This window comes from Lithobates pipiens, unplaced genomic scaffold (assembly GCF_037356315.1).
Source record: "Lithobates pipiens isolate NorthernLeopardFrog02 unplaced genomic scaffold, aLitPip1_a1.2 Scaffold_13, whole genome shotgun sequence".
Lineage (NCBI taxonomy): Eukaryota > Metazoa > Chordata > Amphibia > Anura > Ranidae > Lithobates > Lithobates pipiens.
In genome coordinates, this window is record NW_027507718.1 from 319,496,473 (window position 1) to 319,522,820 (window position 26,348).

At 43.9% G+C, this 26,348-nt stretch overlaps 1 protein-coding gene across 1 annotated transcript in view; it reads right to left on the minus strand.

Moving 5' to 3' along the window:
• Positions 1 to 26,348, minus strand: part of SLC7A11 (solute carrier family 7 member 11) — a 430,028-nt gene that overhangs the window by 347,970 nt on the left and 55,710 nt on the right. The window contains exon 2 of the mRNA XM_077476913.1: positions 17,143 to 17,269. Coding sequence (XP_077333039.1) covers positions 17,143 to 17,269 — 127 coding nt within the window. The remainder of the gene's footprint in view (positions 1 to 17,142; positions 17,270 to 26,348) is intronic.

Below are 26,348 nucleotides of genomic sequence, written 5' to 3' on the forward strand. Positions count from 1 at the left end.
CTACCTCACATTTCTAAAAATGATTGAGGCATGGATCTCGGAGGAATTCAACACATGTGACCAGTAGACCATGTATATGTCTATAAACAATTTTTTTAATCGAGCACACAGACCTTCTTTCTTCATTTGGCTCACTTCCTTGTGCAAAAAAAGCACACCGTACTATATGCCCGTACCCTCTTGTTTGAAGAGGTTGAGCGGTGTCATATTTCTACTGGGGCTGCTTATTATGAGGGGCTCCCACCATCCCTGTGCTGTGCTGACTTCCTCCTGGGGCTGTACCTCTGCTGTGCATATTATGAGGGGCTCCCACCATCCCTGTGCTATGCTCATTATGAGGGGCTCCTACCATCCCTGTGCTGTGCTGACTTCCTCCTGGGGCTGCTTATTATGAGGGGCTCCCACCATCCCTGTGCTGTGCTGACTTCCTTCTGGGGCTGTACCTCTGCTGTGCATATTATGAGGGGCTCCCACCATCCCTGTGCTATGCTCATTATGAGGGGCTCCCACCATCCCTGTGCTATGCTGACTTCCTCCTGGGGCTGCTTATGGTGCAGGTGTCAGTGCTGTATATCACGGTGTTGGTGTCAGTGCTGTATATCACGGTGCTGGTGTGAGTGCTTTATGTCACGCTGCTGATGTCAGTGCTCTCTATCACGGTGCTGGTGTCAGTGCTGTATATCACGGTGCTGGTGTTAGTGCTTTATGTCACTCTGCTGATGTCAGTGCTCTCTATCACAGTGCTGGTGTCAGATCACTCTATCACGGTACAGGTGTCATTGCTGTATGTCACGCTGCTGATGTCAGTGTTCTCTATCACGGTGCTGCTGTCAGTGCTGTATATCACGGTGCTGGTGTTAGTGCTTTATGTCACTCTGCTGATGTCAGTGCTCTCTATCACAGTGCTGGTGTCAGATCACTCTATCACGGTGCAGGTGTCATTGCTGTATGTCACGCTGCTGATGTCAGTGTTCTCTATCATGGTGCTGCTGTCAGTGCTGTATATCACGGTGCTGGTGTTAGTGCTTTATGTCACGCTGCTGATGTCAGTGCTCTCTATCACGGTGCTGTTGTCAGATCACTCTATCACGGTGCAGGTGTCATTGCTTTATGTCACGCTGCTGATGTCAGTGCTCTCTATCACGGTGCTGCTGTCAGTGCTGTATATCACGGTGCTGGTGTTAGTGCTTTATGTCACGCTGCTGATGTCAGTGCTCTCTATCATGGTGCTGTTGTCAGATCACTCTATCACGGTGCAGGTGTCATTTCTGTATGTCACGCTGCTGATGTCAGTGCTCTCTATCATGGTGTTGCTGTCAGTGCTGTATATCACGGTGCTGGTGTGAGTGCTTTATGTCACGCTGCTTATGTCAGTGCTCTCTGTCACGGTGCTGGTGTCAGATCACTCTATCACGGTGCAGGTGTCATTGCTGTATGTCACCCTGCTGATGTCAGTGCTCTCTATCACGGTGCTGGTGTCAGATGACTCTATCACGGTGCAGGTGTCATTGCTGTATGTCACGCTGCTGGTGATCATCTCCTGCACCCTTTTCTTTGCCTACCCTGACCTTTCCTCTCCTGCATTGCCTTCATGCGCTCCACAGTCCTGAATTGTCACAACAATTTCCCATATATAAAAAGAATGCTTGTAGTTGTCGATCCCAGATTCACCTCATACATGTGTTATGTCATTGGCCATGTGGTGGGACTATGTTTGCACAGCTAGTAATTATTTTGTGCCTGCAAATTTGACCTGTAGGTTTGCAAAGTTCGCCTCCCATTGAAGTCAATGGGGCCCACCGCAAACGTTACGGTTCGCGAACTATCAGCCGCGTTCACGGTCCGCGTTCGCGAATCCTCCCATCGGAAGTTCGTCCATCACTACTTGCAAGCATGTTTCTGGAATTGATTATGCTTGCAATCCAATGTATATGATGTACAGTATAACTTTTTCTCTCCGAAAAAATAATAAAATCACATTCAACAATAAAAACATTAGGGGATTGGAAAAAAATCTCCCTTCATCGGGGCTTTAATTAAAATAGGAACCACGTATGGACCCAAAATTAGGGGTGCACCGAATGGAAATTTTTGTGCCAAAATAGAAAAGGAAGGATACACTAGGCTGAAAACCAAAACCGATACCGAAAATTACAGTTTTGTTTTTTTAAATAATAAAATGTTGATAAATACAATTGTGTTATATTTGTTATTTGACTTTTTAATTAGTATGAATTTAACAAATAGAAAATACAATCCAGTAATGTAAAATAAGTACTTTAATGAAAAGTAACCCACAAAAATTGGACACAGATAATAAACTAAATACAAAATGAAACAAAGAAACTTACAGTAACAGTACATATGCTGCACAATAATAATTAATAATAATAAAAAATGTAATAAAAAAAACAGACATAATATAAATTGACAAAGACTAAGAGCCTCTATGTTTGAGTAGACATATGATATTGGCACTGTTTATTGTTCAAAAATAAAAGAACCATAAAACAAGACAGAGGGCGCACAGGCTATTCTACACATCATACTACTAAGCCATCAGGTCAGTTGTATAAAAGCTTGTTGTCAAAGTAAAACATCAGCCTCAGGTCCACGATACATCATCATTCACATCACATAATGGGAGTGGGACAACTGGAAAACTGGAAAACCCAACAACAAGCTAACGTGTTTCAAGGACTTGCCTCTTCCTTAGAGCCAGAGCTTCAAGGAGAGGCAAGTCCTCAAAACACATTAGCCTGTTGAGGTTTCCAGTTGTCCTATAGGTGATGTTATATGATGTATTGTGGACTGGAAGCTTACTTTGATGACAAGGTTGATAAAGTACACCTGTTGGTTTGTTGTACATTCATTTCCATATTAACAAAAAGAGGTCTTTCTTGAGATAATGCATTTGGTCGGTGTGCTCTCTGTCTTGTTTTATTTCAGACAGTGTATCCACTGACTTCCCTAGTCATAAGAGGGTAACAAGGTGAGGCATGTCCAGTGAAGCTATCAGGGAAAAATGCAGGCAACAGGCTGGGGCCCTCTTCCAAGCACCAGAGATTGTGACGTTGATTTACTAAAATTTGAGAGACTGAAAAATTTAGCGCAGCTGAGTATATTAACCAATGAGCTTCAAAGTTGTTCAAAGCTTTGACAAAAAAAGTGGGTAGAAATGTGGCATCTATCCACTGCCCTGTCAGGCTAAGCATGCTCATTGGACTGACGTCTGAACTCCAAATGTCGGTAGTAAAACTGATTGCTATGATGTCGGTAGTCATGAGCTCATGAAGGCGTTTTCTAACACTGCAAAACAATTCAGGTAGGCAGGTATCTGCAAAGTAGCTTCTGCTTGGTAGTGTGTAATGCGGCTCAATATGTTGCATGAGCCTATGGAATCCAATGTCCTCCACAATAGAGAATGGCTGGTCATCTAATGCAATAAATTCCATAATTTTATCTATACTGCCGGGAGCTTTGGGACTGTTACGTGTCAATTTTTTTACTTTTTCGAAGACTGTGGCCACAGATGGTGTTGAGCCTAAGGCACTTTTTGGAAGTGGTACTGTTTTCCTGTAGTCTGTATGCTGAACTGGATGACATGTTTTTCAGGTGGTGTATCAAACCTGTTGTTGAAAAATGCCTTGGCACTGTACCCCCTCTTGAAATTTCTGCTGAGCAAAGACTGCAGATTGCAAATGTGGGGTCTTTATCAGAAACTTTAAAATATTTCCACACTGCAGACATGGTCCGCCTTTGCTGGTAGTGCAGAAGAATAGCATAGAATGATCTATAGTAGTGGGAGTGAAATCTGAGGTGGGGTGGTGAATTAAATAAAAAAAAAAAATTTAACTCCAGGCAGCTATAAAATTGGAAAAAAAATAAAATAAACCTAACCAATCTTTTTTTTAACAGTGCAGTTCTCTTGCCATGCAAGGTAGTTATGTCTGCACTGCAGTACATCTTGTACCAAAGAATATATTGATTGATTGCATGCTATTTGTTTGAGCTATTCAGTAGTATATTACACTGTCATGTTTAAAAAATGAATGTGCTTGTCAGTGTAGTACAACATACTGAAATGCTATCTTTCTTTCTAAGTAAATAGCAGTTCAAACATGCATTACCTGGCCTGTTCGTTTAGTAGTAATATAACTAGTAGAACTAATTACATTCAACTGAATATCTCTTTCTAAATAGCATGCAAAGTTTTAATATTAGTTGGATTGTCAGTTAGTTTAAGAGGAAACGGCAATGCTTACCGGCGAATAGTAGTATTAGTAGCCACCCAGGAGGAACAGTGCCCACTCTCCAATGCAGCCCTGTATGCTCCCATCTCACGAGTCCCAACTGCATCTCAACCACGAGGAACCACAAGGAATGTCCACGGGAGAAGTGCTCCCAGCACCAGCGTCTCAACCACAGGGAACGTGCTCACGAGTCCAGCTCCCTAACCATGAAGAACGTGCACGCCGTTCACACAGCGAGTGACATCACTCATCCATGCGCCCACCACTACTGCTCATGTGCGATTTGCTGTGCCGTTATCGGCAATTTTTTTCAACACCATTTTCAGCCAATATGTTTCGGCAGCTGAAATTTTGGTGCATCCCTACCCAAAATAGAGCTTTCCTGTGTGAATCTGTGTAGGGAAGCTAATTGCTGGATCAGGAAAGTTATTGGCAAGCAGAATTAACATGAGCAAGCAAGATTGTCAGATATTGATGACAGCACATATTGATGACTCACTGTTGTCACAGGTGACACTACTCCTTTTAGTTAGAAGAGGAGATCAGAGAGCAACATATGATATTGGAGAGAAGTAGAGAGTTGGGAGGAAATTAAGTCTGCACTCCCTCTTCCTCCAGCTCCAGGAAGATAGTAAATGTCAGTTTTGCTTTGTGCTCAGGCTGAATTCAGCTTCTGTGAGTTTAGATGAGTGACATTTTAAAATTCTTTACAGATGTTTCCTTTTGGACTGTGACCAAAATATAACAGTTGTTTAGTGATGGATTGGGATTTGGCATTAATTACGCTAACTACACAATCTGTATGCTGTTGATGGGTGAAGGGACATTTCATGAATTTTGCCCACAGCAGGAGTATCCATGATGCGATTATTTTGAGATTTGTAATGAATATTTAAAAAACTGTCACTGACCCCCTAGTTTATCGCTGTGCTAATTGTCAGGAAACTGTGACTTGATGTATGCATGATTTGGGCATATAGAAATGTTCTCTAAATGCACATTTGTTAGGGAATCATCTTAATTAAGAAGAATAAGATAAACATATGGTGTGTGTTGTTTTCCTCTGATAGAACCATGGGCTTCAGTCATGCCAGCCTTGGGGTTTGATTAGCACACAAGTAAATATTCATGATATGCCACATAGATTTATTAAATAGATTTACCAATATACATACTGTATAACCAGTGATGTGGACCAGGCCATGGCTAAAGGTAATATTATTCTTACTGTTACCGTTATTGTCACTATTGTCATTTTCACTACTGCGAAAATTCATTTTTGCCATTGCTGAGCATGGCCACAATTGTGCATTTGCTGTCCACATGTCATGATTGCTTATTTGTTGCGCACATATTCCAACAATTGCTTAATTGTATTCTAGGTATTGACAGGAATAACATTTGTTTTCCTCTGTATTGTCAATGTATACCGTATATACTCGAGTATAAGCCGAGATTTTCAGCCTCTTTTTTGAGGCTGAAAGTGCCCCCCTCGGCTTATACTCGAGTCATCGCTGTCTGCCTGCTCGATCAGCGTGTCGAGCAGACAGACAGCGGCCATTCTATAATTCAAAAGCCGCGCCTCCGGCTCCGCCTTCGCCTGTGATAGGCGGAACACTGAATTTCCCAGCAGCCTGTGTTCCGCCTATCACCGACATCGTCTCATCCTCGTACTACGGACGAGGATGAGACGATGTCCGTGATAGGCGGAACACAGGCTGCTGGGAAATTGTGTTCCGCCTATCACAGACAGGGAGGCGCGGCATTTGAACAGGGGAATGGGCGCCGACGAAGAGCGGTGATCCTGGGACGGGACCGGACGGAGGCTCGGCTCGGGACGGGACGGGACCGGACGGAGTCTCGGGACGGGACGGGAGCGGACGGAGGCTCGGGACGGGACCGGACGGAGGCTCGGGACGGGACGGGACCGGACGGAGGCTCGGGACGGGACGGGACCGGACGGAGGCTCGGGCCCGGACGGAGGCTCAGGACACAGGTAGGCTGGACACACAAGGCCACACACACACACACACACACACACACACACACGGATGGACACACACACACACAGGGATGGATGGATGGATGGACACACACACAGGGATGGATGGATGGATGGACACACACACACACAGGGATGGATGGATGGATGGATGGACACACACACAGGGATGGATGGATGGATGGATGGACACACACACACAGGGATGGATGGACACACACACACACAGGGATGGATGGATGGATGGACACACACACAGGGATGGACAGGCATATCTCACCCTCGGCTTATACACGAGTCAATAGGTTTCCCAGTTTTTTGGGGGTAAATTGGGGGCCTCGGCTTATACTCGGGTCGGCCTATACTCGAGTATATACGGTAAGTATTGTATAAATATATGTATTGTCACTGTAATGTCAATGTATACAGTAAGTCGTTGCTATTTTTCAGAAAACTACATTATCACATCTCCCAACTTTTTTAGATGGGAAGGATGGACACCTATTAGCAAAAGTATATATGAATAGGACACACCCCCTGCCACACCCCCTTAAAGGAGAATTATACAAAAAAAAATGATTAGTTAAATCAACAAGTGCTTTGTACCACTGATATTCCTTTATACTGGCTTTTGAAATTTACAAATGCAGCGATTTAGAAATTGGATGAAAGGTTTAGCTCTGGGAAACACTTTTTGAATGATAAATAGTGCATTTTATATACAACTTTATGGATCAGGCCAAAATGAGGGACACGTGAGGAGGAAAGAGGGACAGAGGGACTCTGTTCCAAATCAGGGAAAGTCCCTCAAAATCAGGAACAGTTGGGAGCTATGTGTAGCACTGACTCCTGAAGGAGTGGCTGGTTTTATTGGGCTTACTGTTACCTTCTGCACCTTGTATGTGTCTAGGGGTTTCCCGTGGTAGACGCTTAAAGGGATTTTTATCTCCAAAGAACGTAGTTAAACAATAGTCTCTCAGTATAGGATTAGAGGGTTTAGGTGGAATGTCCAGGTACTCTTAGTGTCAAAAACGGTATGAAAGAACTCTTACTTTGAATAAATCCAGAGAATAACCATTCACAGCTCGATCTTCACTCTAATTGGATAGTCAACAGGGTGCTTGAGTCAGGAACAAGTCTCTGCCACAGACTTTATGATAGAACGCGTGTAGGAATAAGTCTCTGTCACAGGCTTCGTTATAGTACATGAACAAAGAAACGTGAATACTTGTAGAACACTCATGTGGTATCAGTATCTTGCAGCTGGTCTGGCGATACCGCACGAGATTGGATTCGCTTAGGTCCTTCAGCTTTACCAGGCTCTTTTTGAGAAGCCAACCCTTGCGTGGCCGTCTCACGAAGAGTCCTCCCCTGGATAACTTCGAAGTTGCTGGGCCTCTCCACAACTTGATAGCACTGGACCACCTTCCTTTAATCCTTCCTTTAGTTTTCTTGCCTCGGGCTAGCCAGCCCCGAGACATAAAGTCGGGTGGATCCGCACCCCTGGCCACAGGTGTCCTGGGGGCTGGTCAGGAGGACCAGGACCATGTAATCAGAACATACTTCTGGACCGGAACCCCGAAACATGTGACATCTGCATCTTAAGTACCCTCTCTCCACAGCAAGAGTAACACTCCCTGTCAGGGAAATAGGCGTAACCTTGCGAGGTACGATCGCGTTAACGCGCATCAGCGCTCACGGAGGCGCAATGTGGTTCCCAGACGAACGCCTGATGTTGCGTCCGATCGAGTGCAATTACGCGGGGCAGGACGAACGCATAACGTTACACGTCGTAGGCGTACGAACGCGATGGCGCGCTCACGACGTAACCCAAGCACCGTGCCTATTTAAACGTTCACCTGACAGTGCCGCATCGCTGCATTATCGTCAGCTTCTCCTGTGTACATGTGCCTGTTATCCCTGCTGTTTGATCTCCTATTACCGACCCGGCTTGTTTGACCTGCTTCTGCTACTCTCCTGGCTCCGACCTCTGGCTTGTACCCGACATTCCTTGTCTGCTCCCGGCACCCGACCTCGGCTTGGCTTGGCTTCTGCTTCCCGGTCCCCAGCTCAGGACCCATTGCTCTGACCTCCGGATTGATCTCCCGTGTTTGACCTTCGGCCTGGCCTTGACCCTGCCTTTGGACTTCCTTGCACAGTTGCCTCCAGAGACTGGTCTTCTCAGCTTTTCCATCTACTGCTGCTACCCGGCAACCTGTGCTACTGTGGGCACTGCATCCCTGTGTCATCTTCAGGGTTGTACTGCACTCGGCCGCAAGGGGAGCCCTCTCAGCATCTCGGCCTCCTTACCTCGTTATTGACAGTATAATCCAGCCAAATGTCAGAGGCCGACAGAGGTAACTCCCCGATAGAGGCCATTCTACAGGAAGTTATGGCCCTTACCCCAGCGATTAAGGGACTCCAAGAGAAGTATCTCCGGCTGGAGGAACGTCTGCAGCACTCTTCTGAGTCGCCCATCCCTTCCGGCCAAGGTTCTACCACTATAGTCACAACCCCTCCAGAGCCACGAGTCCCTGTACCAGAGTATTTCCATGGGAACCGAAGAAAATTTAGATCCTTCAGGAACTCATGCTATTTATACTTCTCCCTGCAGCCTCAGACTTTTTCTTCTGAAGTAACCAAAGTGGGTTTTACCATCTCTCTACTAAGGGATGATCCCCAGACATGGGCCCACGGCCTACTAGAGCAACGCAGCTCTTTCATTAATACTTTGGATCAGTTTTTTCAAGCTATGGCTCGCTTATATGATGATCCCTTTCGGACAGCTACAGCCGAAGCAACCTTGTACTCCCTCCGCCAGGGTGAGCGGCCTGCAGAGGACTATACAGTAGAGTTCTGTACTTGGTCTACAGATGCTGGCTGGAATGAGGCAGCCCTAAAATATCAATACCGGATGGGGTTGTCCGAAGTCCTCAAAGATGAGCTAGCCAGATTGGAGGTTCCCCCAACACTTGAGGATCTTATCCGACTTACCATTCAGCTTGACAGGCGTCTACGAGAGCGCCAGTCTGAACGCGCTCGGGCTCTTAATCCTATCCAGGCCCCACCTCCGGTCTGCCCGATGGCAACCTCTGTTCCGAATGGCCTGTTCCGTTCCTCCTTAACCACTGAGGAAAGGCTTCACCGCCGTCAGGCACACCTCTGCTTCTATTGTGGGGAGTCAGGACATCTTATAAACAACTGTCCCACAAGACCAAGTAAACCGACCCCCTGTACTCCATTTCACCTCCAAGTAACGAAGCCCGCTTCAGCCCACATCGCCCTTCCTGTCACGTTGATGGTGGCAGGTCAGGAAGTCCACTTACAGGCAATACTTGATTCTGGGGCCTGCAGCTGTTTTTTGGATTTAACCTTGGCTAAGAGTCTTGCTCTCCCACTTCTTCTAAAGAAACAAAGACTGACTGTCCGTCTGGCCGATGGCTCCCTACCTAGCTCTGGCCATGTCACCAGGGAAACAAGACCCATTCTAACGACTACAGATTCAGGTCATCGGGAGTTTCTTAAATTTGATGTCCTGTGTTCTCCCATGTTTCCCGTCATCCTAGGAATCCCGTGGCTTCAGGCACACAACCCTCGGATTGATTGGTTCAAGAAAGAAATAACCTTTACTTCCGCCTACTGCCAACAATATTGTCTGGATTCCGAATCTAGAGACTTGTCCAGCTGTTTGACCGTTCAACCCGTACCCAGTCCAGCTCCTAACATACCAGCAGCTTACCAGGAATTCAGAGATGTGTTCGACAAGAAAAAGGCAGATATCTTACCCCCTCATCGTCCCTATGACTGCCCCATCGAATTATTGCCAGGAGCTCCCATTCCCTTTGGCCGGATATTCCCTCTTTCTGAGACTGAACTTGGGGCCTTGAGACAGTATATAGACGAGAATCTGGCAAAGGGATTCATCCGTCCCTCTTCATCCCCTGCCGGTGCAGGCATCTTCTTTGTAGAAAAGAAAGACAAGACTTTAAGACCATGTGTGGACTACAGGGAATTAAATAACATCACCCTTAAGAACCGCTACCCACTTCCGCTCATCCCAGAACTTTTCCAAAGGTTCCACACTTCCCGCATTTTTACCAAACTTGATCTACGTGGAGCCTACAACCTTGTCCATATCCGGGAGGGGGACGAGTGGAAGACGGCATTCAGAACAAGATTTGGGCATTTCGAATATTTAGTCATGCCCTTCGGATTGTGCAATGCCCCAGCAACTTTACAGCACTTTATTAATGACATCTTCCGGGAGTACTTAGACCACTTCGTCGTCGCTTATTTGGACGACATTCTTATCTTCTCGACCACTCTGGAACTCCACAGAATACATGTTAGGAAAGTGTTATGCATTCTTAGGACCCATGGACTATTCGTTAAAGCCGAGAAGTGTGACTTTGAAAAAGAATCCATTCAATTCCTGGGACTCATCATCACCACAGGTGGAATTGCCATGGACCCCCAAAAAGTGAAATCTATCCTGGACTGGCCCGCTCCCTCTGACAAGAAGGGTGTTCAGAGGTTTATCGGGTTCGCAAACTTCTACCGAAGATTCATAAGGAACTTCTCCATCATCGTAGCACACATCACGCATACCAAGTTCCTCTGGTCCTCAGCAGCACAGTCCGCCTTTGACCAGCTCAAGACCCTCTTCACTACCGCACCAATTCTGCAGCATCCAGATCCCGCCTTACCCTACGTGCTGGAGGTTGATGCCTCAGAGGTGGCCACAGGGGCAATTCTATCTCAGCGTCAAGGTCCCAAGGCATTATTGCACCCCGTAGCCTTTTTCTCACGGAAGATGAGCTCCCCAGAAAGGAACTACGATGTAGGTGACCGGGAACTTCTGGCGATTAAGACCGCCCTCGAAGAGTGGAGGTACCTCCTGGAAGGTGCCGCTCACCCCATTCTGGTTTTCACTGATCACAAAAACTTAGAATATCTCCGCACGGCCAAACGTCTAAGACCCCGACAAGCCCGATGGGCTTTATTCTTCTCGAGGTTCAATTTCCATGTGACCTATCGTCCAGGATCAAAGAATGGCAAGGCAGATGCCTTGTCCCGGATGTTCCCAGATTCCCCAGAAAGAATTCCACCCAGTACAATTTTGTCTCCTCAGAATTTCCTATTAATTCAACCGGATCTAAGAGCTTCAATAGTGCAGGCCTCTAGCCAGTGTACAGAAATAGAAGCTTCTTCCCTGAGAAGCCAAGAAGGGCTTCTATGGCATCAGAATAAAATTTTTGTTCCTCAGCAAGCCAGGTTACTCGTATTAAGGACCTTCCACGACCATCAACTAGCCGGCCACTTCGGAGTCCGGAAGACGATTGATCTTGTGCAGCGGTCCTTATGGTGGCCTACCCTAAGATCTGACTGTAAGAAGTACGTTGACTCCTGTACAACCTGCCAACGTAACAAGGGGTCTAACGCTAGACCCTGGGGCCTGCTAAGGCCGCTACCAGTCCCAGAAAAACCTTGGAAGGAAATCTCTTTGGATTTCATTGTGGAGTTACCTCCTTCTGAAGAGTACACTACCATCTTGGTGGTGGTGGACCGTTTATCCAAGATGGCGCACTTTTTGCCGATGAAAGGGACCCCCTCCGCCTTGGATACCGCAAAAATGTTCATAAAGGAAATTGTCCGATTACATGGTGTGCCCGACAGCATTGTATCAGATAGAGGGGTACAGTTTACCTCCAGGTTTTGGAAGGAGCTCTGTAAGTTGCTGTCAATTAGAATATGTCTATCCTCGGCCTATCATCCACAGAGTAACGGACAAACGGAAAGAACCAACCAGACGCTTGAACAATACCTACGATGCTTCTGTTCCTTTTCCCAGGATAACTGGGTTTCCTTGCTACCTTGTGCGGAATTCGCGTATAACAATTTAGTGCACGCCTCTACCAACCAATCACCCTTTTGGGCAAATTACGGTTTCCATCCTTCATTCTTACCCAATACCATTCCTGAATCCACGGTCCCAGCAGTTCAAGACAGAGTAAACCTCATCCAAGCAAACTATCAATTGCTCCAGGATACTATGAAGAAGGCTCAGGAGGAGTACAAGAAACATTATGACAAGAGGAAGAGAATTAACCCTGCTTTTAAAATAGGGGACAAAGTGTGGCTCTCAGCAGTGAATCTGAAATTGTCATGTCCATCTCGGAAGCTGGGACCCAAATTCCTGGGCCCTTTTGAGATTAGACGTGAAATTAACCCTGTAGCATTTGAACTTGCTTTGCCTAAATCTTTCAGAATCCATCCTGTGTTTCATGTCTCTCTTCTCAAACGTGTCATCTTCAGTCCTTTTTCAGGAAGAGAAGAGGTGCCCCCGCCTCCGGTTCAGGTTGGTGACGAAACTGAATTCGAGGTCGAGTCTATCCTTGACTGTCGTCGGAGAGGTAGGACAATCCAATTTCTAATTAAATGGAAGGGGTACTCTGCTGAAGAGAATTCTTGGGAACCTGCAAGTTTTGTACATGCACCTAGGCTCATACACAGGTTTCGTAGTCTTCATCCCGAAAAATGGGCTCGTTTAGGCATCCGGAGGCTGCCCCTTGGGGGGAGGCACTGTCAGGGAAATAGGCGTAACCTTGCGAGGTACGATCGTGTTAACGCGCGTCAGCGCTCACGGAGGCGCAATGTGGTTCCCAGACGAACGCCTGATGTTGCGTCCGATCGAGTGCGAGTACGCGGGGCAGGACGAACGCATAACGTTACACGTCGTAGGCGTACGAACGCGATGGCGCGCTCACGACGTAACCCAAGCACCGTGCCTATTTAAACGTTCACCTGACAGTGCCGCATCGCTGGATTATCGTCAGCTTCTCCTGTGTACCTGTGCCTGTTATCCCTGCTGTTTGATCTCCTATTACCGACCCGGCTTGTTTGACCTGCTTCTGCTACTCTCCTGGCTCCGACCTCTGGCTTGTACCCGACATTCCTTGTCTGCTCCCGGCACCCGACCTCTGCTTGGCTTGGCTTCTGCTTCCCGGTCCCCAGCTCAGCACCCATTGCTCTGACCTCCGGATTGGTCTCCCGTGTTTGACCTTCGGCCTGGCCTTGACCCTGCCTTTGGACTTCCTTGCACAGTTGCCTCCAGAGACTGGTCTTCTCAGCTTTTCCATCTACTGCTGCTACCCGGCAACCTGTGCTACTGTGGGCACTGCATCCCTGTGTCATCTTCAGGGTTGTACTGCACTCGGCCGCAAGGGGAGCCCTCTCAGCATCTCGGCCTCCTTACCTCGTTATTGACACTCCCACTGGGCTGGCTCCGAGAGAAAGTAATCTTAAAGCACCCAACCAGACTGTGTTACCATGCCTGCCAGAAGTGGCAGCACCCCCCATGGCCAGGCAGAACACCCTGTAGTCTAGTCAGACTGATGCTGAGGTCAAAATTTGGAGTAATTAAACCCAAACCAAACTGCGGTCCAGGTGTAACATTAAATTTCAAAAACACATAATGCATGCTCTTCAGGACCCGGCGCTACATATGCATTATTGAATATTGTAATCTCCTGCAGGCCTGTCGTTATCTGACCACAACACTGTTAGTAGCATATTTGTAAATGGCATGCTCCTATTAAACCACAGCTTAATTTTGGTACCTCCTCCCCTTGTTCCGGCCCCCACCTCATCCCTATCTTACGATCACCACCTCTGGAAAATTCAAAGGCATGTATAAAGTGCTAAAGCCTAATTTTGGTACCTCCTCCCCTTGTTCCGGCCCCCACCTCATCCCTATCTTAGAATCACCACCTCTGGAAAATTCAAAGGCACGTATAAAGTGCTAAAGCCTGTTAGGAAAGCTTCTGATAGTGTTACATTAATGAGCAGATTGTGTGAGCAAACAAGAAATGTTGTCTTATTAGTAAACTGCTATATGTATGTTGTTGTATCTAGAATATACAAGACTATAGCCTGTAACACCTCAGATGCCTGCTACTTAAAGGTAACTGAAAACAGTCTAAATAGATATAATTATTTCAAGCTGAAAATTCAGATATTGTATATCTTCATGGCTTTTGATTGTCAAAACTAACAATATAAGACATGTAGTAAGAAATGTCTAATAATGCATTACAAAAGATAGCGGAGAAATTGCACAATGCATGTCAAAAATTCCCAGCTCACTTACCAGCCAGCCTGCAACAAACTGAATTGACCTTGTCTAAAAGTTCACATTAAAAACATGGGGTTTTTAATTTGCACACATTTGCAAATACATGCATAAGCTGCAGTGGCCAAGTCATGACACCTCTGTGTACTGCAGTCCTAACTCTACAGTTTTAGAGTTGATTTGGTTTGTTTCAGGCTGACTGGTAAGTGAGGTGGGAATTTTTGTTGGTTTTTTGACATGCGTTGCCCTTCGATGTGCCCCTTGATGTAAAGGGCAGTTATAGGTTGGGTGGTTAGCATTTGTTTGTATGGTGAATTGATGCAAGGGCGCACTGGATACCTTTGCTGCCATTGTGCTATCGCTGGGTGTCCAGTGTGTTATTGTACCTTTAAAGTGGTTGTAAACCCTTACAAACCACTTTGACCTACAGGTAAGCCTAGATTAAGGCTTACCTGTAGGTCCAAGCAATATCTCCTAAACCTATATGGTTTAGGAGATATTTGCCCGAAAACAGGCACCGCTGTCTACGGCTCATGCGCTGTAGACAGCGGCGTGCAGGCGCACTGAGCGCGGCATTTCCAAGAATTGAGCTGCCGCGCGTGTCGACTCCCGTGCGCATGCGCGGGAGTGACGTCATTGCGGCTTCGCCGAATGACAGCGGCGGAGCTGCGAGACCCCACCAACAAGATGGATGCGGCGGACTACAGGGGACAGCGGCGACTTTGCTGGCTCCTGTGTCAGGTAAGTGACACATAATGGGCTACTATGCGATGCATAGTAGTCCATTATGCTTTGCCTTTGCAGGGAATGAAAGAGGAAGTAAACTCATCAGGGTTTACTTCCTCTTTAAGGCAGAGAGGGCTCCCTTCAGGCATACCTGCCCTTAATATATCGATTATTATATTTCTGCTCCAACTTTGGATGAATGAGCTCTAGAGGCACAGCAGACAGCAGCAATGTCAGCCTGGGGGTAGTGTATTAGCAGATTTAGATACACTAACCAACTGAAGCCAAACTCCAGCTCACACTTTATAATCAGTTACAGCAAACAGTTTGCCTCCTTTTGGGATAAATAAATAAAAGCTGATCATTTTAACCACTCCTGCCAGCGTTAAGTGGTTTGTCTCATACATGTAAATTGATACATTCTGCTGGAGAGCTTGGGCTTTTTGAAAAACAGACTTGCCTGCTCTAAAAATTGGTAAGCTGTAATATAATAAATGTTGGCTTTTGGGCTAGTTCCGTGCAGGGATGTGCTCTGCTCCTTATGAAAACACAGGAGTATAATTACGTACTGAATAAAAGGCATGGAAACCCTGTACCTAGACAGTTCACTGTACTGTATGTATTGAAGAGCAGTGTTATCAGCTTGGGACAATTGTTTTAGGACTACAGAACACCTCTACCTCTTATCATCTTCATAAAATGCTAACTGATAAGAGCCATAAGAGACAGAACAAACAGGGATTTATAAGCTCACATGATTTCTGAAATGATCAACGGGTATTTTTAGCCCTTATTGAATAGATATTAAAAAAAAAAAAAAAAACCTTCCAATAGCATGGACCAATAAACCAAAACACAAATTCCTTGTTAGGCCCCTTTTACACATGTGTAACGTATGTCCGTATTTCATTCATCCGTTTGCGGATGAAATACGGACATACATACATTCCTATGGGATAGCAGGCGTCTGCGGATGAACAACCGCAGACACCCCATATCGTCCGTCTCCGTAATGGTCCGATTCTGCAGTCGGAGGAAAATCCTATTTTTCTATCCGTCTGCAGAGCGGATCGGATGAACACGGACAGACAGTCTGTGTTCATCCGATTCCCCCATAGAGGAAAGCGGAGAGCTGACAGGGTGGTCCCTGAGCAGAAGTGAGCCTGATTTTGCACTTTCCAGCTTTAGTAAATAAACCCCATTGCATACTTAAAAATGGGGTATGCCTGTACTTAAAAAAAAAAAAAAGTTGTTAAAATGTTATTAGTTGGGAAAAGATTTGGTAGCATTCTTTCAGAAAATAAGTAGTAGTATTTTTTTTAATGATTAGGTATATGCATAAAAGTTTTTAGAGTGGTTGTAAACCTCAGACATGAAAAATGAACAAAGCAATCCTTCTATACTGTGTACTTGCCTCTATCCAAAGCACAGAGTGCAATTTCTTTCTATTGCCTTGTTTGTCTGTTATCAGCATAAGTCTCTTCTGACAGGTTTTCCTGACACCAAGAGATAAAAAGGTGACAGGGAAAAGAGCTTCAGGACACAGCCTGTGATTCATATCCTTAGCTCTGCATGTTCTCCATGTACTGTGTGAATGAAGTGCGTCCCTTGCTTCCAATCAGGGCTCAGAGCTGAAAAAAACAATCCTTTGATCTGTGTGTCTCATTGGATAGATTGATAGCAGCAGGAGTCATTGGCTCCAGCTGCTGTCAATCAAATCCAGTGACACAGGAGTCAGGGGTGGGGCTGAGTTCTGCTGTCTGTGTCAATGGACGCAGAAGCAGGACTAGGGAGTGCGCCCGCACGAGTCCTCCCATGGAGTGCAGCTCTCCATGGGGCACTCGATGTGGAGGAAAACCAGGAGCGTCACCGGGGGACCCCAGAAGAGGAGGATAGGGGCTGCTCTGTGCAAAAACCCTTGCACAGAGCAGGTAAGCATGATATGTGTGTTATTAAAAAAAAAAAAAAAAAAAAAAACAACCTTTACAATCACTTTAAGATAATTAAAAAATAACTCATACATTACTTACCGAATGACTAGCAATTCCACCCAGACATTAACAAATGCAGGTAAGGGACCAAAAGCCTCCAGTATATATATGTAATCACCACCAGATTTTTTTATGTATGTTCCAAGTTCAGCATAACTAAGAGCACCTGTTACGCAAGAAAAAAAAAACACATCAGTTTATTCCATCCTGAACAGCTTCTAATAATAAAGTTTTCTCAGTTACTGTAAAAAAGGAAAAGTCAATAATATAGAGATAATGCACAAAGACAGCATTATGGATTCAGTAGGAAATTGATTCATGCAAAATGGTACCGCATTTCTACTTGTTTCCTTGATGAAACCTCATATTTCACAAGAACTGACGTATGAACGTTTTGTTTATCATATGTGGTCAAGTGACCACAAATTTAGGAAATGTTGAATTTTTTTTTACTAATCACTTCTTTTACAATGTCTATTACAAATAGACAGTGTTACTAAAAGAAGACAAAAGTCTTATTATTTGTATGTGGGGGGCGTATTTACTCATTACATATCCATCCTAAGTGTTTTGTTTGTGCCTTTTTGTTTCTTTTATGTCACTGCAAGACTAACAATTAAGGTCTATGGGAATAATAAAATAAATTTTTACAATCTCTAATTGCCAGGGACTTGAATGCGTTTGGGAGCAGATTTTCTTTTTACTTTATGGCAAGAATGAGATTCTTTGTTACAAAATCGAATAATTTCATTTTTTCTAAAGCCTAAAGCCTCTTACACACGATAGGACTTTGTACAAACTTTCCCTTGGATTTTTGTACAAAGGGCGTCGGCCCTGAATTTGTATTGCATACACACAGCAGGACTTTTTCAGCCAACTTTCACCAAATCACGTGTTTTTTCTGCTCTTTCCTGCCACCTTTGGTCAACTTCTGTATTGTTGTCTAATCTTTTGCATTGGTTCTAAAGCCTCATACACACGATAGGACTTTGTACAAACATTCCCTTGGATTTTTTTACAAAGGGCGTCGGCCCTGAACTTGTATTGCATACACACAGCAGGACTTTTTCAGCCAACTTTCACCAAATCACGTGTTTTTTCTGCTCTTTCCTGCCACCTTTGGTCAACTTCTGTATTGTTGTCTAATCTTTCGCATTGGTTCTAAAGCCTCATACACACGATAGGACTTTGTACAAACATTCCCTTGGATTTTTTTACAAAGGGCGTCGGCCCTGAACTTGTATTGCATACACACAGCAGGACTTTTTCAGCCAACTTTCACCAAATCACGTGGTTTTTCTGCTCTTTACCGCCACCTTTGGTCAACTTCTGTATTGTTGTCTGATCTTTTGCATTGGTTCTGAGCATGCCTGTTTGTACTTTGTACAAAAGTCCTATGGTTTTCTGTACACACGATCAGACTTTGCTCCATTGGACTTTTGTTGCCAGAAAGTTTGTCCGTTCGCACAGCCAACTAAAGTCTGATGAAAACCGAAAAAGTTTGTCCGATGGAGCGTACACACGGTCGGATGTTGCTCCAAAACAGCTAATTTGCAAGTTTGTTGTCAAAAGTCAGATCGTGTGAATGGGCCTTCATACACACCATCGGACTTTGTACAAACTTTCCCTTGGATTTTTGTACAAAGGGCGTCGGCCGAGACCTTGTATTGTATACACACAGCAGGACTTTTTCAGCCAACTTTCACCAAATCACGTGTTTTTTCTGCTCTTTACCGCCACCTTTGGTCAACTTCTGTATTGTTGTCTGATCTTTTGCATTGGTTCTGAGCATGTGTGTTTGTTCTTTGTACAAAGTCCTATGGTTTTCTGTACACACAATCAGACTTTTCTCCATCAGACTTTTGTTGCCAGAAAGTTTGTCCGTTCGCACACAGCCAACAAAAGTCTGATGAAAACCGAAAAAGTTAGGGTTAGGGGGTTAGGGTTAGGGTTAGGGGGTTAGGGTTAGGGTTAGGGTTAGGGTTAGGGTTAGGGTTTCCCCTGGAAGAACAAGGTTAGGACTCAGGGATTAGAATAGGGACCTCCCCCAAAGGTCAAAGGTCAGGAGGCGGGTCCCCAGAGGTCAAAGGTCAAGTGTCGGGCTGACCCACCCCCAGCAAAGTGTTCCACCTACCCCAACTAAGTCGGAGGCATGAACAAGTCGGGGCTTGAACAAGTCGGGGTAAGTGCTTAAGTGCCTTTAAGGCCCATACACACGATCAGACTTTTTGACAACAAACATGCAAATTAGCTGTTTTGGAGCAACATCCGACCGTGTGTACGCTCCATCGGACAAACTTTTTTGGTTTTCATCGGACTTTTGTTGGCTGTGCGAAAGGACAAACTTTCTGGCAACAAAAGTCTGATGGAGCAAAGTCTGATCGTGTGTACAGAAAACCATAGGACTTTTGTACAAAGTACAAACAGGCATGCTCAGAACCAATGCAAAAGATCAGACAACATTACAGAAGTTGACCAAAGGTGGCGGTAAAGAGCAGAAAAACCACGTGATTTTGTGAAAGTTGGCTGAAAAAGTCCTGCCGTGTGTATGCAATACAAGTTCAGGGCCGACGCCCTTTGTACAAAAATCCAAGGGAAAGTTTGTACAAAGTCCTATCGTGTGTATGAGGCTTTAGAATCAAATAAAGTGCAGCACAACCACAACAAATCTATAACAACTAAAGTATGTGAAACTGAAAATCAAAATGCTCTAATAAATTAATAAAACAATGTAAAACATACATATGGCTTAAACAAGCTATAAAGTTCAAATAGTCCATTAGCATATGTATTACAAATATTTATATAAACAAAAAAAGTGTGTAAAATCTCCCAATAAGTGTGCCTTGTGCTTGGGTTCTCAAAAAATGGTCTTGCATGAAGAAAGTACACCTAACGATGTCTTACACCAGAGTGTATCACCACCTCAAACTATGGCCCCTTACCCTCAAACTTAGGCGCTTGTGCCAGTAACTGGGTATTAAAGTGGTAAACCACAGAAAAAAAAAAGTGAGTGGGCAGTTTAAGTCATAATGTGTTAGTATGTGATGCATTCTAGCACATTATGACAGACTTACCTAAAAATGAAGCCCTGTCACCTCTGAAGGTGCTTCTTCACTGGGTCTTCCTTTTGGGTTTGCCGGCTTCGGCGATATGAATGGCCAAGCTGGCAATTATGTCACTCCCGTGCATGTGCGAGGGAGTCACTGTTTACTGCATGGCTCTGAAGGAGCTTCAGAGCGCATAAGGCGGTGACGTCATTGGCTGCATCTAAAGTAAATATCTCCTAAACAGTGCACGTTTAGGAGATATATACTGTAGCTTTAGGTAAGCCTTATTATAGGCTTACTATAGGTGGAACTCATACAAGGGTATTTACTCCAACTTTAGTCCACAGGTATCTTCAGACCCACTGGTATAATGTTTATTATCGCTTATGGCTACACTCCAAGAACCATAAATACATGAAAAAAATGGGGAGACTATCATGGTGCAGGTAACACAGTTTATTAAAAATGATAAAATATAGTGCACTTCTAACATCCAGTGCACCAGATAGTTCACATGCAGCAACATTTGTGGCGATTGTGGTCTCCTTAAGAATGAGCATCCTTAGATGAATTCTAGAGCTGGCCAAAAGACACAAAAACGGCCGCAACAATGTCATGTGACCCCCTCCCTTTGACGTGTTTTGTCACGTGACAATGATTTATTCATAGGAAAAACATTGTTGTCCTATTGATTCATTCACTGATTAAATATTACTAAAACTGGAGAGTCGAAAATCTAGTGCAGCTGTGCATGGTAACCAAGCAGCTTCTAACTTCAGCTTGTTCAATTAAGCTTTGACAAAATAAAACCTGGAAGCTGATTGGTTTCTATACACTACTGCACCAGATTTTGCACTCTCCAGTTCTAGTAAATCAGCCCCACGATCTTAGGATTAAAGCTACCTGATGACAATAAACTCCATAAACTACCAATCCCACTGTCAATTTAGTGGTGAGAAGATGAGGGCTCTAGCAAACTTTGCCAGTGCCAATTATCTTGGGAAAAAAAGTTGCAATCAGAAAAGTTTTTTCTACCCTGTGCCTTTTAACAACCCTTAGCTGGTGGGTTGTTTGCTGTAGACATTTCCACTCAGTTCAGTTGAAAATGATTACTGTCATCGCATGTGCTACTTTACGTGGTCAATATACACAACTTGACAATAAGATCATAGTAGTGATAAATACAGCAATAAACAAAATTTCAGGTCAAAAATCATTGCTAAATGCTTACAGGGGGAAAATGACCATGTCACACAGCCAAATATTTATGTATGCAAGAATGAATTAGATTCAATGACAGTGAACTGCTGCCAATAAAAGTCTTCGGTCATATCCATAATTACACTGGAAATGTACTTTTTATTATGTGACAATCAGAATGAAGCAAAATCCCATGTAAACTACAACATTAAAAAAAAAAGCCGAGCCTTAAATACTAATAGCTCTGTAGGGTAATGTGATATAAAGCTTCCAGACTAAGTCAACTTAGACGACAGTATTTTTTTCTGTTCTAAAGAATCTAAGACCATTATTTACAGTCCCTCCTAGCTGTAGCGTTCACAGTAATCTGACACAAATGATGGGATAAAATATATATATTTATTATTCTCATGATTATTTGGTAAATGCGTTTGCTGCCCAAGTAACTCATCATGTATCCAGATATAGACATCTCTGCTTTTCACGTTTCTTTTATTCTTGGGTCCATAGTGATGGTTATAGGAGCCACAAAGGACTAGCTATGGCCTTGATTGCTACATAGGGTATGATCAGCGTTTTAAATGAGCTACAATTTTTTTTCTTGTTAGTCTTCACACCATCTTTACTCATATTTTACTATGATTTAAAAAAAATTATAACATTGGATTAAAAAAAAAAGGGTTTGTAGAAGAATCATAAATTCATAAATAATAACTGATTGTTGAATCATGCAGAACCAAGAATATTTATCAAGTTAACACCTTCAAAAATATTTCAGCTGTTTTAATTATACAACAAGGCTTTTATTTAGTTTCAGGATGTTCCCACAAGAATCACTGTAAGTATTTTATACCATACAATATTCACACTCGATAGGAAGATTTATTTTCCCTGGAAAATCACATACAGTAGGTGAATAAATCCTGTAATAACCAAAGAATGCCCTACAGTCCTGAAAGTATTGGTGTTTCAATAGTCTGCTATACATTTGTTTGAAGGTGTGATAAAGTAATAATGAGCTATGAATATTAGAGGCATGCTGAACTCTGATTTATAGCTATGACAGTGTACCGTGACATTAAAAAATGACTGTAAGAGCTGCTAAATATAGAGTTTTTCTGAGATTCAGTACAATATAATGGAACATATGAAGACAGGCGTGCAGGAACTGCCATCTCTGCAGGTACATGATCTGGGGCAGTAAAATTATCAAAGCTTACAGTCTTGTGTTAAACCTGAATTTCATGTTAAACCTTGAGTTTTGAACTACAGTCAAACATCTGAATACACAGTTAAAATACATATGTATTAAAATGTTTTACCTGCTAATGGACTGGCCTCTGCCAGACAATAAAGCCATGAAGGTGATACTGCTTCCTTTTGCCAGAGCTCAGAAATCTAGTGCTGTCACAACCCCATCTGCAGAATGCTGACAGGCCATTGAAGGAGTAGCAGCACCCCAATCAGTTCTGCTCACTCTGCCATCTCCTCCTGCCAGAAAGTTCCTTCTCAACACATGTGCACACAGCAATGTCATAACATAGAATATGATTTGACATTGCTGGAAGATAGAATACAGCAGTGGAAACTGCAGTTAAATCTTTCTACTGTAAATGCAAAATGATGCATTTATAAAAAGAATACAATGTGTGAGGTATAGCATTGGCCAGAACTGAGAAAGCCTTGCAGTGGGGAAATTGAATATAATTTTAGGATGTTTCACTAGATAGACCAGCAGTGTGAAGGAGGGCCTGGTACCTTTTTATAGATCTTTAATTGAACCTCGTTTAGAATACTGTGTCCATTTCTGGAGACCCTCCATGATTAAGCCTCATGACCATGGTAAAATGCATCAGGGGCATGGTCGGGGTGGAATCAGGTTGAAGCCATCTTGTTGATTCATCTTTCAGGCCAGTTCTGGAGACCCTCCATGATTAAGCCTCATGACCATGGTAAAATGCATCAGGGGCATGGTCGGGGTGGAGTCAAGTTGAAACCATCTGGTTGATTCATCTTTCAGGCCAGTTCCTTGCGACCCTCCATGATTAAGCCTCATGACCATGGTATAATGCATCAGGGGCATGGTCGGGGGAAATGTCAGGTTGAAGCCATCTGGTTGATTCATCTTTCAGGCCAGTTCTGGAGACCCTCCATGATTAAGCCTCATGACCATGGTAAAATGCATCAGGGGCATGGTCGGGGTGGAGTCAGGTTGAAGCCATCTGCTTGATTCATCTTTCAGGCCAGTTCTGGAGACCCTCCATGATTTAGCCGCATGACCATGGTAAAATGCATCAGGGGCATGGTCGGGGTGGAGTCAGGTTGAAGCCATCTCATTGATTCATCTTTCAGGCCAGTTCTGGAGACCCTCCATGATTAAGCCTCATGACCATGGTAAAATGCATCAGGGGCATGGCCGGGGTGGAGTCGGGATGAAGCCATCTTGTTGATTCATCTTTCAGGCCAGGTTATTGTGGGTGGTGTTTCTTCCTTTCCAGTGCATCCTACAGAGCTGATGAAGTCATTATTGGATAATAAACTTGGAAGGCTACAGTGTTTTTAGACACAAAAGAAATAAACAAAAAAAAGAGAAGGATGGTTGTAACATATAAGCTGACGGAGAATATTTATTGTGTACCTAATGGAGTTTAAAAGGTGGCCTCTTTTGCTTCTCCAGTCAAAACGCCCTTGGTAAGGTGACATGTATCATGGGCAAAGTAAGTGGTACAAGGTCCTAAAGTTTGCATGAATCTGCTGTGCATACCGGAGCTAAAAAATCAGCTGACAGATTTAATATCTGCAGCGTTGGTGGCAAAGTAGACAGCATTGGAGGAGATCAGGCAACAGATTGAGGACAGATTGAGCAGACAGTTGATAACCATTGAAGGTTTACATCAGTGAAACAGACATAGTTACAGAATCAAAAGTAGTTTATGTACAACAAGTGGGGTCAGTAACAAGAAGGGCACAGGCCAGGTCAAAATAATATAGCTGAGGACATCTAAGTACTAACTCTTGGCCAGACTTAAATAGCCCACTTGTTGCCAAAACCTATGCCAAAGGCATGATGACATGTGAAAACAATCTCCCATGCACAGAGATATACGCACGTATCAATCTAGGTGGTGTTCTTTTGTAAGCTACTCAACATAAATGATACAGCTTCTGGAACAAACAACAAACTTGACCATAAAAAAACGTATTATTAGTGATTTTATCTACTTAGACATCAAGTATCATATATGTATATGTATGTGTGTGTGTATATATATATATATATATATATATATATATATATATATATATATGGTTTTCATTGTGTTACATGCCTATTACCTAAAAAAACAAAAAAAAAACAGTAGGATATTTATTCAGACTAAGTATGCAAAACCCGTAGAGTAGATGTTTTCTTCTCTTTCCTCGGAGAATGCTGTTTATCATTCCAATGAAATACAGAAAGTATATACAGGGAAAGTTGTACAGAAAGGTATCGATTGCTGGAAAAATTGACAGTTTCAGCAATGGTAAGAATTCTATACAAGGGAATAGTTCAACAGAGAGCAAAAGAAAGAAAATATAAATGGACAATTTTATTGGGTGCCTAGTGAGCAGCTGTTCAATAAGGCAGAGGAGAAAAGAGTAGCAGAGGGAGCACAGAATGTACATGGATTGGTTTAGTTTGCAGTGTGAATAGGCCACAAACAATGATAATGAGTCAAAACAAGAAAAGCAAGGTATCGAAAGTTACCACCTATAGAAAAATAAGACAAAACACACTTTAAAGAGTATTTGTGTGTTTATTAAATCATTGGAGATAACAGAAAATATCAACTATTGCTTGCAGTGCGAATGTGAAGAGTCTATTTATAATTCAAGGATACTGCAGACAGATGGTCAGCCTGACAAGTTTCAGAGAGGCAGACTTGGAGCAAAGACTTTCAAGGTATTGTAGTCTACTACAGCAACCAATCTGTTTTAACTCTTAAAAAAGCATTTTAGAGAATAACAGCAAGCACCAAACTAATTGCTGCTAATGCCTATCCTTATTTGCTCCAGTTTTTTTTTTTTTTGATCACTTCAATACAAGGCACTTTCGCATCTTCCTGCCCAGGCCAATTTTCACCTTTCAGTGCTGTCACTTTTTAAATGACAATTGTGCAGTCATGCTACGCTGTACCCAAACAAAATTTTTATAATTTTGTTCCCACAAATAGAGAATTCTTTTGGTGGTATTTGATCACTTCTGCGGTTTTTATTTAAAAAAAAAACATTTCTTTGTTTTTGGTTATAACATTTTGAAAATAAGTACGTTTTCTCCTTCACTGATGGGCACTAATAAGCTGCACTGATGAGCACTGATAAGGAGGCACCGATGAGGTGGCACCAATGAGATGGTACCAATGAGATGGCACTGATGGGTACTTATAGGTTTCACTGATGGACACTGATAGGTGGCACTGATATGCAGCACCGATGGACATTGATAGGCGGCACTGATAGGCACTCATAGGTGGTACTGGTGGGCACTGATGGGCACTGATAGACGACACTCACGGCCACTGAAAGGCTGCACTGATGGGTACTTATGGATGGCACTGATAGATGGAACTGCTGGGCACTGATAGGTGGCACTGAAAGGCAGAACTGATGGGCCTTGATAGGCACTGATGGCTGAAACTGGTACAGCACAGGATTTCACTGATAGGCATCACTGGCACTGCCAGGCATTTTTCAATGGCGCTAATTGTCAGCTGCCTGGGTACTGATCGTCAGCTGCCTGGGCATGATTGGCATTTCCCTGGTGGTCTAGGGTGGCATACCTGGTGGTCCAGTGTGATGGCCATCCCTGGTGGTCCTGGAGGCATCCTGGTGGTCCTGGGCAGGCATCCGAAGAGGGCTGCGCTGATAAACAATCAGCAAAGACCCCTTCTGTCAGGAGAGCAGCCGATCAGCTCTCCTCTACTCGTGTATGTCATACGTGAGTGAGGAAAAACC